The 13,620-nt window shown below is 43.1% G+C and overlaps 1 protein-coding gene across 1 annotated transcript in view; it reads left to right on the top strand.

Annotated features, from left to right (window-relative positions):
* The first annotated feature begins 6,335 nt into the window (after positions 1-6,335).
* Positions 6,336-13,620, top strand: part of CMPK1 (cytidine/uridine monophosphate kinase 1) — a 33,714-nt gene continuing 26,429 nt past the window's right edge. Inside the window, exon 1 of the mRNA XM_007521339.3 lies at positions 6,336-6,725. Coding sequence (XP_007521401.1) covers positions 6,555-6,725 — 171 coding nt within the window. The 5' untranslated portion in view covers positions 6,336-6,554. The remainder of the gene's footprint in view (positions 6,726-13,620) is intronic.

The following is a 13,620-nucleotide window of genomic DNA, read 5'->3' as shown; positions in this document are numbered from 1 at the left end:
TAAATGTAAAACATTAATTCCTCAATAAAGAATTTTAAAAAAATTAAAAAAAAATAGTTATGCAGACTCTCATGCCAGAGGCTCCAGAGTTCCAGGTTCAATCCCTTACACCACCATAAGCCAGAGCTGAACAATGCTCTTGTAAAAAAAAAAAAAAGAAAGAAAAAAAAAGAAAAGAAAATTTTGTCTAATTTGAAGGCACATATGCACTACTATGTCCATAGCTGTATTCACAGTAACCAACTGGAAATAACCTGAATGCCCATCAACAGGTGACTAGCTAAAGAGGTTAGGGGATATACATTCCATGAAATACTATTCTGCTATCAAAAAAAGATGATACTTTGTCCTTTGGGACAAAATGGATGAAATTGGAGGTGACTCTAATTAGCAAAATAAGTAAAGAGATGAAAGACAACTACTGGCTGGTTTCACTCATGTGGAATCTAGAGAACAGATACACATGAACTTGAGACAAAAAATAAAACAGAAGCAAGAAAATTGTTTCTAAGACTTGTGAGAACTATGGCGGTTATTTTTGGGAAGGTGGAGACACAACTTTAGTGGAAGGTGTTGTGTGGACCTATACACTACAATCTTGTAACCCACTAGTAATCACAAATAAAAATGGGAAAATATGTTTTTTCTCTTTTCTTTTCCCCTCCCGTGTTATCACTGGGGTTTGGTGCCTGTACTACAAATCCACTTCTCCTAGAGGCCATTTTCCCCATTTTTGTTGCCCTTGTTGTTACTATTATTACTGTTGGGTATGATAGAGAGAAATCGAGAGAGGAGGGAAGACAGAAAGGGGAAGAGAAAGACGTTTGCAGACCTGTTTTCACTGCCTGTGAAGCGACCCTCCTGCAGTTTGGGGACTGGGGAGTCGAACCCGGATCATTGAACTGGGATCCTTATGCCGGGTCCTTGAGCTTTGCTATCTGCTGTGCTACTACCTGCTTCCCCCATTTCTTTTTTCTTTTTTTTTTTTTTTTAATATTTATTTTATTTATTTATTCCCTTTTGTTGCCCTTGTTGTTTTATTGTTGTAGTTATTATTGTTGTTGTCGTTGTTGGATAGGACAGAGAGAAATGGAGAGAGGAGGGGAAGACAGAGAGGAGGAGAGAAAGATAGACACCTACAGACCTGCTTCACCGCCTGTGAAGCGACTCCCCTGTAGGTGGGGAGCCGGGGGTTTGAACCGGGATCCTTACTCCGGTCCTTGTGCTTTGTGCCACCTGCGCATAACCCGCTGCGCTACAGCCCGACTCGCCCATTTCTTTTTTTAAATTAATTTTATTTTATGCTTGGACACAGAGAGAGAAAATGAGAGGGAAAGGAGAGATAGAGATAAAGAGATCCTTTGGGATAAAGTTGGAGAAGATTATGCTTAGTGAAGCAAGTAAGGAAGTGAAGGACAACTACAGAATGGTTTCACTCAGATGAGGAATATGGACCATCGAGTATGTGAATGTGGAAAAAAAACAAACCTTAGTGCTTATCTATGGGGGTGGGATGGGAATGGGGACACAAACTTTTTTTTTTTTCCTACCAGAGCACTGCTCAGCTTTGGCTTATGGTGGTGTGGGGGATTGAACCTGGGGCTTTGGAGCCTCAGGCATGAGTGTCTATTTGCATAACTGTTATGTTATCTACTCCTGCCCTGATGCAGACCTTTGGTGACTGGAGTGGTGAAAAAAGGATAAATACAGAGAGAGGAAGAGAGGGAGAGAGAAAGAGAGAGACCTGTTGTACTGCCTTACAGCTCATGAAGTTGCCCTTTTTTTTTTTTCTTTTTAAAAATATTTTATTTATTTATTTATTTATTCCTTTTGTTTCTCTTGTTGAAGTTGCTCTTCTATAGATTGGGACCAGAGGCTTGAATCTGAGTCCTGGAGCATTGTAATATCTGAGCTCTACCAGGTGTTCTACCACCCACTCCCTCTGTTGTATTTCTATACACAATAATTAAAAGAAAAGAGGAAAGAACCTAGTTCCATTTGCAATTTTGTCAAAAAGGATAACCTATCTGTGAGTAAACAAATGAAGTGAGAGGATTGTATATACACTGACAACTCTCAGACATTGATAAACTCTGCTCTACTGAGTGAGCTGCCTCCTGGCCCTCCTTCTTTGCTTTTCTGTATGGCTTTATTTTACATACTTGATTATAAACATTCTGTTGGTTCTTTCTCCCTCGATTGTACTTATCTGGAAAAAACCCTACCTTGAATGAACTCTGCCTTCTCTCTGCCTGATCTGAATTAAGAAGCATCCTGAATTATTTTAGATACATGACCTTAAACACTAAATGGTGTGTGTGTATGTGTGTGTGTGCCTGAAGCCTTGCTCATGTGCAGTTCCACCACTTGTAGGACAATTTTTCATTTTCATTTTAAAGAGACAGGAAGGGAGAAAGACAGGCAGACAAAGAGGTACTATAGCACTGTTCCACTATACATGGAGCTTCCTTAGGTGTCAGTGGTTCTCCCATGTGGTGTAGTGGTTTGAATCTGAGGCTTTTTTTGGGTGCATGTCCTATCAAGAGAGCTAACTCCCAGAGTTACCAAATAATTTTTTTGCATAACCTTTATGCTATCTTCTTAGCTTGCTCTGTCCCTTTCTTTTTTTTTTTTAATATTTATTTTATTTATTTATTCCCTTTTGTTGCTCTTTTTTTTTTTTATTGTTGTAGTTATTATTGTTGTTGTCGTTGTTGGATAGGACAGAGAGAAATGGAGAGAGGAGGGGAAGACAGAGAGGAGGAGAGAAAGATAGACACCTGCAGACCTGCTTCACCGCCTGTGAAGCGACTCCCCTGTAGTGGGGAGCCGGGGTTCGAACCGGGATCCTTCTGCCGGTCCTTGTGCTTTGCGCCACCTGCGCTTAACCCGCTGCACTACAGCCCGACTCCCGCTCTGTCCCTTTCTATGAAATCTTTCTTAGCCATTTAATACATGCTCTAGGACAGCATTGCTCAATAGAAAATTCTGTGACAATGAACATATTTTTTGTTGTTTTTGTAGTTATTGATGTTGTTGTTGTTGGATAGGACAGAGAGAAATGGAGAGAGGAGGGGAAGACAGAGAGGAGGAGAGAAAGATAGACACCCACAGACCTGCTTCACTGCCTGTGAAGTGACTCCCCTGCAGGTGGGGAGCTGGGAGATCAAACAGGGATCCTTATGCCGGTCCTTGCAGCTTAGTGCCATGCACACTTAACCCGCTGCACTACTGCTGGACTCCCCAACAAGGAACATATTTTGTATGTACACTGTTCCGTACAGCTACAACTAATCTTATGTGATTGCTGAGCACTTGAAATCTAGGTAGTATGAAGAACTTATTATTTTTTTTCCTGTAAATTTTAAGCTTTATTTGAAAAAGAGAGAGAGAGGGAGAGAGAGAGAGAGAGATGGAGAGAGAGAAACATACATGTCCTTAGCAAGGCCAGGTCAATATCAGAAATGAACTTTTCTTACAAGGCCATTTTTTCCTTTTCTTTTTTAAAGATTTATTTATTTATTTATCTAAAGATAGAGACAGAAAGTGACCACAGCACTGAAACTTCGTTCAGTAGATGGGGGCGGGGCTTGAATTTAGCTTTGCATACATGGCAAAGCAGCACACTGTCTAAGTGAGCTATTTCACTGGCCCTGAAACTGATTTGTTAATTGTATTTAATACAACTGTTTTCAATAGTTATATATGGCTACTGACTATCATACTTGACAACCTGGCTCCTAGTTCCCATCCTGAATTAACTTTGCCTTTAACCTTTATTCCATTGATTTCATATATTCACTTGTTAACTCCTCCTTTGATCTACTTTCAAATTAAACAGTATTTTTATTTATTTATTTATTTATTTTGCTTTCAGGCTCACTGCTGGGGCTCGGTGCCTGCACTACAAATGCACTACTCCTGGAGGCCATTTTTGTTGCCCTTGTTGTTGTTATTGCTGTTGTTGCATAGGACAGAGAGAAATTGACAGAGGAGGGGAAGACAGAGAGGGGAAAGAAGGATAGACACCTGCAGACCTGCTTCACGGCTTGTGAAGTGACCTCCCTGCAGGTGGGGAGCCGGGGAATGCAACTGGGATCCCAAAGCCGGTCCTTGTGCTTTCCATCATGTGCATTTAACCCACTGAGCTACTGCCCAGTCCCCATTAAGCAGTATTTTATCTGATTTGGGATGAACTATAGAGCTCTTAAATCTGAAGACTTGCTGTTGCAAAATCCAATTTATTTGTTGTCATCTGCTTAAAACACACACACACACACACACACACACACACACACACACACCACGATAGAGACAGAAAGCAAGAGGAAAGGGGAAGAAAGAGAAAGAGAAACACCTGCTGCACTGTCTCAAAGCCAGTGCAGGTAGGGACTGAGGGCTTGAATTTGAGTCCTTGCTCACTGTAACATATGCACTCAACTGGGTATGCCACCACCCTGCTCTGACATCTGCTTTTAACACATTTTTAACCTCTACACCACCACAAACCCACCAAATACCTCTTTTGCAGGAACACCATATTCTCTTGGTTTTCCTGTTTATGACTCTTCGTTCTCAGAACTCTTCTCCTCTCTCCAACTTTTCTTTTTCTTTTTAGATTTTATTTATTTATTAATGAGAAAGATAAGAGAGTAAGAACCAGACATAGCTCTGGTACATGTACTGCCAGGGATTGAACTCAACACCTCATGCTTGAGAGTCCAATGCTTTATCCACTGTGCCACTTCCCGGACTTCTCTCCATCTTAATTTAATTAAAAAATTTAAAAATATTCACTCCCTTTTGTTGCCCTTGTTGTTTTATTGTTGTAGTTATTATTGTTGTTGTTATTGATGTCATTGTTGTTGGATAGGACAGAGAGAAATGGAGAGAAGAGGGGGAGACAGAGAAGGGAACCAATTGTGAAGCGACTCCACTGCAGGTGGGGAGCTGGCGGCTCGAACTGGGATCCTTATGCTGGTCCTTAACCTGCTGCACTACCACCAGACTCATTCCATTTTAATTTTAAAGGTCTGTTGATAAGGCTTGTTCCTTGAAATTTGTTTTTTAATCTCTCCTTAAGAATTCCCTAAAGCAGAGGGACAGGGAAATGTTATAGTTATAAAGCTTTTCACTGTAATTGTAATATAATCGAATTCCTTTCTATAATCAAGGGTCTGAATGACTTCCCACCAGAGGGATTTCTCTACCTTCTACGCTTGGTTTTCCATTCTCTCCCTTAACCATACACCTGTTCTCACTGACCTCCTTTCAGTAACTGTAGTGCAACAAAATGATTTAAATTTCTTTCAGTGGAACACTCAGTCCCATCCATAAGTCTTGGCCTAAGTGGCATATTGTCAGAGACGTATCTTCAATGACATTACCAGAATCATACCCATCCCTGTCATTCCTCCATTTTTCCCCTTCAAAGGCAAAAAAAATTTATGTCTATTAATAATACATATATATATAAATTATGTATATCATAGGAAACATTCCACAGGAGGCAGAGAGGAAAGAGAAGGCAGAGCATCACTCTGGTACATGTGATGCTGGGGACTGAAGCTGGAACTTCAGATATGCTAGTCCAGTACTCTACCAGGTTAGCAATTCCCCAGCCACATGATGTATTACTTCTTCCTTCCAATTTTTTTAAATTTCTTTATTGGGGAATTAATGTTTTACATTCAACAGTAAATACAATAGTTTGTACATGCATAACACTCCCCAGTTTCCCATATAACAATACATATAACAATCCTCTGTCATCCCTAATTTTTTTTAATTATTTTTTTTTAACCAGAGCACTGATCAGCTCGGGCTTATAATGGTGCAAGAGATTGAACCTGTGACTTAAGAGCCTTGGGCATGAGAGTCTGTTTGTGTAACCATTATGTTATCTACGGCTTTCCACGTATTACTCTCTATACATATTTGCTCGTGTATTTTATTCAGGTGTGCCATTTCCCCACTAGAATTTCAATTTCTAGCAAGCAGAGAATGGTTTTTAAATTTTTTTTTCATCATCTTTATTTATTTATTGGATAGAGACAGCCAGGAATTTAGAGTAGGAGGGGAGATAGAGAGGGAAAGAGACAGAGACACACCTGCAGACCTGCTTCACCACTCGCAAAGCTTTTCCCCTGCAGGTGGGGACCCGAGGCTTGAACCCAGGTCCTTACGCACTGTAATATGTGCGCTCAACCAGGTGCGCCACCACCTAGCCCCGAGAATAGGTTTTGTTTTGCTAGTAGTAGGAATCTAGCACAGGCCTGACACTGAAGGGCAGGACCTCAGGGCTCCAAAGAAGAACCTTTGCCGCAAGTGCTTGCAAAGGTGTTTGTGTGTGTGGGGGGGGGGGGGGGAGGGGGCGGTGCTGAGCAGCCACGAGAGCTGCGAAACCCCGCCCCTTCCGGTCGCGGCGAGGACGCGGCCACAGCAGCCGGGCGCGGCGGGCGCCGGCTGGGCCCGCCCCCTTTTCCGCGCCCCGCCCCGCGACTCCACCGGTGCAGCGCTGTCATCTCCCTCAACGTCCCGCCCAGACTTATTGTATGCTGAGTCGCTGCGGTCGCCAGCTGCTGCACATCGTGGACCTTCGCTTTCCGCTGTTGAGTAGCCGGCCGCTTTACCTCTGTCCTCATCACCCCATGAAGCCGCTTGTCGTGTTCGTCCTCGGGGGTCCCGGCGCCGGCAAGGGGACTCAGTGCGCCCGCATCGTCCAGGTAAGGGCCTGAGAAGCTGACGCCCTGCCTGCCCTGGAGCGGACACGGCCGGCCTGCTCCCGGAGCCTCCGGGCGGAGGACTACGAGTCCCAGCTGCCGTTGCGACGCCCGCGTGGCTCAGGTCGGGGGTCCGCTGGCGCGCGGCATTTCGGGACTGGTAGTCCCTGTCCTCCCTCCTCGGGGTGGGGGAGCAGCCCAGAGCGCTCCGGCGCGCTCCGGGGTCGCTTTGTTCCCGAGCCCCTCTTTCTGTACAGTTCGGGGACTAAGTTCTCCTGGAGAGCGGGGTGGTAGGAGGCGTCTGTGGGGGTCACCCTCTGGGCACCCAGACCGCAGAGGTCAGCGCGTGGTTGGGGGTGTGGTGGGCCGAGCAGGGGGCGCGGGATTAGGTGCGAGGCCCAGGGTGTGCGCCGCCGCCCGCAGGGGAGATGGGCTTTCCTCCACTCCACCCTTGTCGCAGTCCTTCCAAAGTCTAAAAGCCTCCTCCCTGGATGTTCCGTGACCCCCCGGGTGCTCTCTGCCCGGCCAGTCTGTGTGCGGGCTCTGAGGCTCGGCCCTGGGTGTCTCTGATTGGAGATCCTGCTGCCAACTCACCCTGTGCGTGTGGCCGAGTCACTTCCTCTCTCTGAGTCTCAGATGCATTGCGTCCAGATTTAAACTCAGAATGCAGAATATCTCCCAGCCCTACATTGTGTTGGTTTCTATGATTTATTCATTTATCTTTAATTTTTGCTTCAAGGCATGGCAAAGTTACCTTGTGGGTTCTGGAAACAGTTCTCAAACGGATTCGTGACCGGTGGAAGGGACAATTAGGAAAAAAAAAGGCACATTGGAGAATCTGGGGGAATGTTATAGAGAGGAGGAAAATAAAGGCATCTCTAAAGAGAAGGAGCATGGAAAGAATCGGTACTGACCTACAACTTAATTTTTTTTTCCTTCCTTGCTCCAGGATAATGGCTCCTCTCCTGTGTTCATACAGTTCAATCTTGTCTATAATCCTCTAAAGAGCATCCTTAAAAAGTTGGGTGGTGATGTCTATTTCATTATTGTTCTTCAGCTATATTTACACTTATATATTTAGGCATAAAAGTCGAATTAAACCCCCAAATACATACATATATACATTTTCTCTTTATTTTTGTAGGCTCCTATTTTTTAAAAAGATTTATTACAGGGCTGGGGAGACAGCATAATGGTTCTGCAAAAGCCTTTCAAGCCTGAGGCTCTGAAGTCCCAGGTTCAATCCCCAGCCCCACCATAAGCCGGAACTGAGCAGTGTTATGGTGTAAAATTAAAATTATATATATTACATTTATTTATTTATTGGATAGAGACAGCCAGAAATTGAGAGGGAAGGGGGTGGTAGAGGGGGAGAGAGAGAGACAGAGACACCTGCAGCCGTGCTTCACCACTCGCAAAGCTTTCCCCCTGCAGGTGGGGATTGGGGACTTGAGCCTGGATCCCTGCACACTGTAACATGTGCGCTCAACCAGGTGTGTTGCCACCTGGCCCCTGTTGACTCCTATTAAGAGACAAGTGATTTAATTCCCCAATAAAGAAATAAAAAAGATAAGTGACATTTGATTGATTACAAGTTTTAGTTTTACATATGAAATGACTCTTAAATGTAACTAGCATCAAAAGGGAAGGAGCAAAGTCTATTCTGCTGGTTTGAACTCTGACTCTTATTATTTACTGTTTCTTTAGTCCTAAAGAAGTTATTTTCAGCTTGAGTTCCTCTGTAACAAGGAAGAAGTATTACTGATTTAGTATGGTATTTGTAATATTCTTTTTAAAAATATTTATTTACTCCCTTTTGATGTCCTAGTTGTTTTATTGTTGTAGTTATTATTGTTGTCATCGTTGTTGGATAGGACAGAGAGAAATGGAGAGAGGAGGGGAAGTCAGAGAGGGGAGAGAAAGACACCTGTAGACCTGCTTCACCGCCTGTGAAGCGATGCTCCTGTAGGTGGGGAGCCGGGGGCTCGAACCGGATTCCTTAGCCGGTCCTTGCGCTTTACGTCACGTGCGCTTAACCCGCTGCGCTACCGCTGGACTCCCATAATTGTCTTTTTTTGAAAGAGAGGCAGAAAGGCAGAGGGAGTAAAAGAGACCACACAGCACTGACACTTCCTTCAGTGCAGTAGGGTCCAGGCTCAAACCTGGGTTGCACCCATGGATGGCAAAGCAGTGTAGTATACAAGTGAGCTATTGATATTTCACTGACTTGGTGTTTATAACTATTAAATGAGGTAGGCTATCTGGCACACATAAATACAAGTACTACACTCAGCCCCCACCATTTTAGACTTCCTGTTAACTTAAAAGGCTGGTTATTTTTACTTTGATGTAGTATAACTGCTTTTTATTCATTGATTTTTATTATTGTTATATTTTATCAGAGCCCTGCTTAGCTTTGGTTTATGGTGGTACTGGAGATTAAACCTGGGACCTTTGGTCACTTAGGTATGGAAAACCTTTTTGCATCTCCATCATGCTGTCTCCCCTTATTTTTAAAATTATTTTATTTTATTGCCATAAATTATTTTATTTTTTGGGGGGGGGACTCAGTGTGTGAGTGACCTCCTGGAGGTCTTTTTAAAAAAAAATATTTATTTATATGTTCCCTTTTGTTGCCCTTGTTGTTTTATTGTTGTAGTTATTGTTGTCGCCATTGTTGGATAGGACAGAGAGAAATGGAGAGAGGAGGGGAAGACATAGGGACAGAAAGAGAGACACCTGCAGACCTGCTTCACCGCCTGTAGGTGAGGAGCCGGGGGTTCAAACCGAGATCCTTCCACGGGTCCTTGCGCTACCGCCTGACTCCCAGTCTTTTTTTTATTATAATTAAAAAATTATCAAAAAAAATTTATTCCCTTTTTTGTTGCCCTTGTTGTTTTATTGTTGTAGTTATTATTGTTGTTATTAATGTCTTCATTGTTGGATAGGACAGAGAGAAATGTAGAGAGGAGGGGAAGACGGGGGAGAGAAAGACTTTAGATACCTGCAGACCTGCTTCATCACCACCTGTGAAGCTACTCACCTGCATGTGGGGAGCCGGGGGCTCGAGCTGGGATCCTTACCGCGGCCCATGTGCTTTGCGCCACCTGCGCTTAACCCGCTGCGCTACCGCCCGACTCCCTTATTATTATATATTTTTTGTAGCGATTAAGAAATTGAGGAAGAAGGGAGAGATAGAAGGAAGGACACTTGCAACACTGCTTCATCACTTGTGAAGCTCCCCCCCTGCAGATGAGGCCTGTGAACTTGAACCTGGCTTTTAAAAAATTTATTTATTTATTCCCTTTTGTTGCCCTCGTTGTTTTATTGTTGTAGTTATTATTGTTGTCGTTGTTGGATAGGACAGAGAGAACTGGAGAGAGGAGGGGAGGGCAGAGGGGGTAGAGAAAGATAAGACACCTACAGACCTGCTTCACCGCCTGTGAAGCGACGCCTCTGCGAGTGGGGAGCTGGTGGCTCGAACCGGGATCCTTATGTCGGTCCTTGCACTCTGCACCACACGCACTTAACCCGCTGTGCTACCTCCTGACTCCCGAACCTGGCTTCTTGAACATGGTGACAGATGTACTCTACCACATGTGCCACCACCTGGCCCACTGATGTAGGAGTAGTATGCTGTTCATCAGGTTCTAGCCTTGACACCACGTGAGAGGTGCTGTTGTCCCTCTCTGAATGCAAAAACCACCTAGAGAAGTGAAATTGTGCATATGTGAGACCCTGGTTCGGCAAAAAATAACAAGATACAAATAACTTAATGACTGTTACACATTTAAAATATGGAACCCTCCATGATTTGCATATTGACTGCACAGGATAATGCTAATCTTTTCTGACCTTCCAATTTTAGTATATCTGCTCAGAAATTAGCACTGTTTACCCCCTAGTGCAGCATCTGGCAGTGAGCTCAGGGCCTTATAGTGTGCACAAAAGGTCTTCTGGGTCCTTCTGTCTTCCTTCTTCCTCCCTCCCTCCCTTCCTTCCTTCCTTCCTTCCTTCCTTCTTTTCTTCCTTCCTACTTTTATTTAGAGGAGGAGACTCCTCAGCACTGTTCCATTCCTCCTGATTCTTCCATGTGGTGCAGGGGCTTGAACCCAGGACCTCTTACTTGGTAAGGCATATGCACTACTGAATGCGTTATCTCTTGCCCATGATGGTTTATATTTGAGAACATTTAAATATTTTGGCTTTGAATTATAATGTAATTTTCTTTCTTTCTTTTTAATTGCTTTCTTTTTTAATTTTTTAAAAGTATTTATTTATTTGAGGTTTTAGTTTCTTTTTTTATTTCTTTATTTGGGAATTAATGTTTTACATTCAACAGTAAATACAATAGTTTGTACATGCATAACATTCCCCAGTTTCCCATATAACAATACAACCCCCACTAGGTCTTCTATCATCCTTCATGGACCTGTATTCTCCCCACCCACCCACCCCAGAGTCTTTTACTTTGGTGAGATATAATGTAACTTTCAATGTCTGTACCCAAGCTAGTAATAATACCTACATTACTCTACTACTGCCAGTCTCTGTAGTGTAGTGGTTATCAAGTTCACCTCACACATTACTCCACTGCATTAAAAAAAAAATACAAAAAAAAAAAACCCCTCTGGGGTGAGTCAGTAAGTAGCACAGCGGGTCAAGTGCACTTGGCAAAAAGCGCAAGGACCTGTGTAAGGATCTCGGTTCAAGCCCCGGGCTCCCCACCTACAGGGGAGTCAATTCACAGGCGGTGAAGCAGGTCTGCAGGTGTTTATCTTTCCTCCCCTCTCTGTCTTCCCCTCCTCTCTCCATTCTGTCCTATCCAACAACGACGACAAGGGCAACAAAAGGGAATAAGTACATATTTTTTTAAAAAACCTGTATTTTACAATTATCATTTATTTGCTCTGTTCATTATTGACAGATTATATTTTATAATTTAGGATTCAGCAATTATATGAGTTTAAACTAACATTTTCTTTCATGGAAACATTTACTTCAGGGTGGGGCCAGGTGGTGGTGCACCTGGTTGAGTATACATGTTAAAGTGCACAAGAAACCAAATTTGAGCTCCTGGTCCCCACCTGCAGGGGGAAAACCTTGTGAGTGGTGAGGCAGTGCTGCAGGGGTCTCTCTCCCCCTCCCCTCTCGACTTCTGACTGTCTCTATCCAACAAATAAAGTTAAAAAAAGAGAAATACTTCCTCCAGGTAACGATATATTTATAAATTCCAAATATTGGATGTCAGAAAAGTTATGGTGTATTTTTCTATGCAAAAATGCATCATGACTTTTTCTCCAATGCAATTGTTTATAATTAAGCAGTTGTTAGCACCTAGATGACTAAGGTATGAAGTATCTATGGTCAGTTAAGTTTTTTTTTCTTTCTTTTTTTTTTTTTTTTTGTCTCCAGGGTTATTGCTGGGACTTGGTGCCTGCACTACAAATGCACTGCTCCTGGAGGCTATTTTTTTTCCTTTTGTTGCCTTTGTTGCTTATTGCTGTTATTATTATTGTTATTGCTGTTGTTGTTATTGGATAGGACAGAGAGAAGTCGAGAGAGGAGGGGATGCTGAGAGGGGGAGAGAAATATACCTGCAGACCTGCTTCACCGCTTGTGAAGCGACCCCCCTGCAGGTAGGGAGCCGGGGGCTCAAACCGGGATCCTTTCGCTTAGCGCCATGTGTGCTTAACTCGCTGTGTTACGGCCTGGCCTCCATCAGTTAAGTTTTGTTTTTGATTTTTTTAATCTTCATTTATTTATTGCATAGAGACAGTCAGAAATTGAGAGGGAAGGGAAAGATAGAGGAGAGAGACAGGAACACTTGCAGCCCTGCTTCACCACTCGTGAAGCTTTTCACCTGCAGGTGGTCACCAGGGGCTTGAACCTGGGTCCTTGTGCACTGTAATATGTGCACTCAACCAGATGCACCACCATCCGGCCCCAACTTTTTTTTTTTTTTTTTTTTTTGCCCGCCCCTCCGTCCCGCCCCGCCCCCAACTTTTTTTTAAAAAAGATTTTATTTATTTATGAGAAAGATAGGAGGAGAGAGAAAGAGCCAGACATCACTCTGGCACATGTGCGGCCGCGGATTGAACTCGGGACCTCATACTTGAGAGTCCAAAGCTTTACCACTGCACCACCTCCCAGACCACTTTTTTTTTTTAATATCTTTTAGTTCAGTACAATATTATATAGCCCATAAACCGAATGTCAGAAGAAAACATAAACCGAAAACATAAAACTGAAAACATAAACCGAATGTCAGAAGATTGTAATTCTTAGAACTATTTATTTACTTTTCTTCCTGCAGGGAAAAAGTTAAATGATCAAGGTGAAATTCATCAACTATCATGCCAGCACTAACTCACAGTGTACCTGAGCATAGCTGAAATAGAATTGTTTCTATGGGGAAATTGACTTCTGACTTTGACTGCCAGAGGTGTATCATTGGGCTACCGGCTATTGAATGAGGGCATTTGGCCATCTAAGATCGACCACATAGTTAATTGGTCAGGAGGGTGTGATAGGAGGGAAGCTTGTACATAGTTTTCTTTTTTTCCTCTCTCTCTTTCTTTCTTTTTTTTTTTTTTTAAATAAGTAAATTTTTTTTTTTTCCACACTGACTTTTACTTCTCCCCTTCGTGTCCCTTCCTATTTTGTTATGTCATTTAGGCTTATGCCCAAAAGGTTTCTTTTTTTAATTTAATTTTATTATTATTTTTATATTTTTTTATTTTTTTATTTAAGAAAGGATTAATTAACAAAACCATAGGGTAGGAGGGGTACAACTCCACACAATTCCCACCGCCCAATCTCCATATCCCACCCCCTCCCCTGATAGCTTTCCTATTCTCTATCCCTCTGGGAGCATGGACCCAGGGTCATTGAGGGT

This window comes from Erinaceus europaeus, chromosome 13, assembly GCF_950295315.1.
Source record: "Erinaceus europaeus chromosome 13, mEriEur2.1, whole genome shotgun sequence".
NCBI classification, from domain to species: Eukaryota; Metazoa; Chordata; class Mammalia; order Eulipotyphla; family Erinaceidae; genus Erinaceus; species Erinaceus europaeus.
The sequence above is the reverse complement of the archived record's forward strand: the minus strand, read 5'-3'. Positions and strand labels throughout refer to the sequence as shown.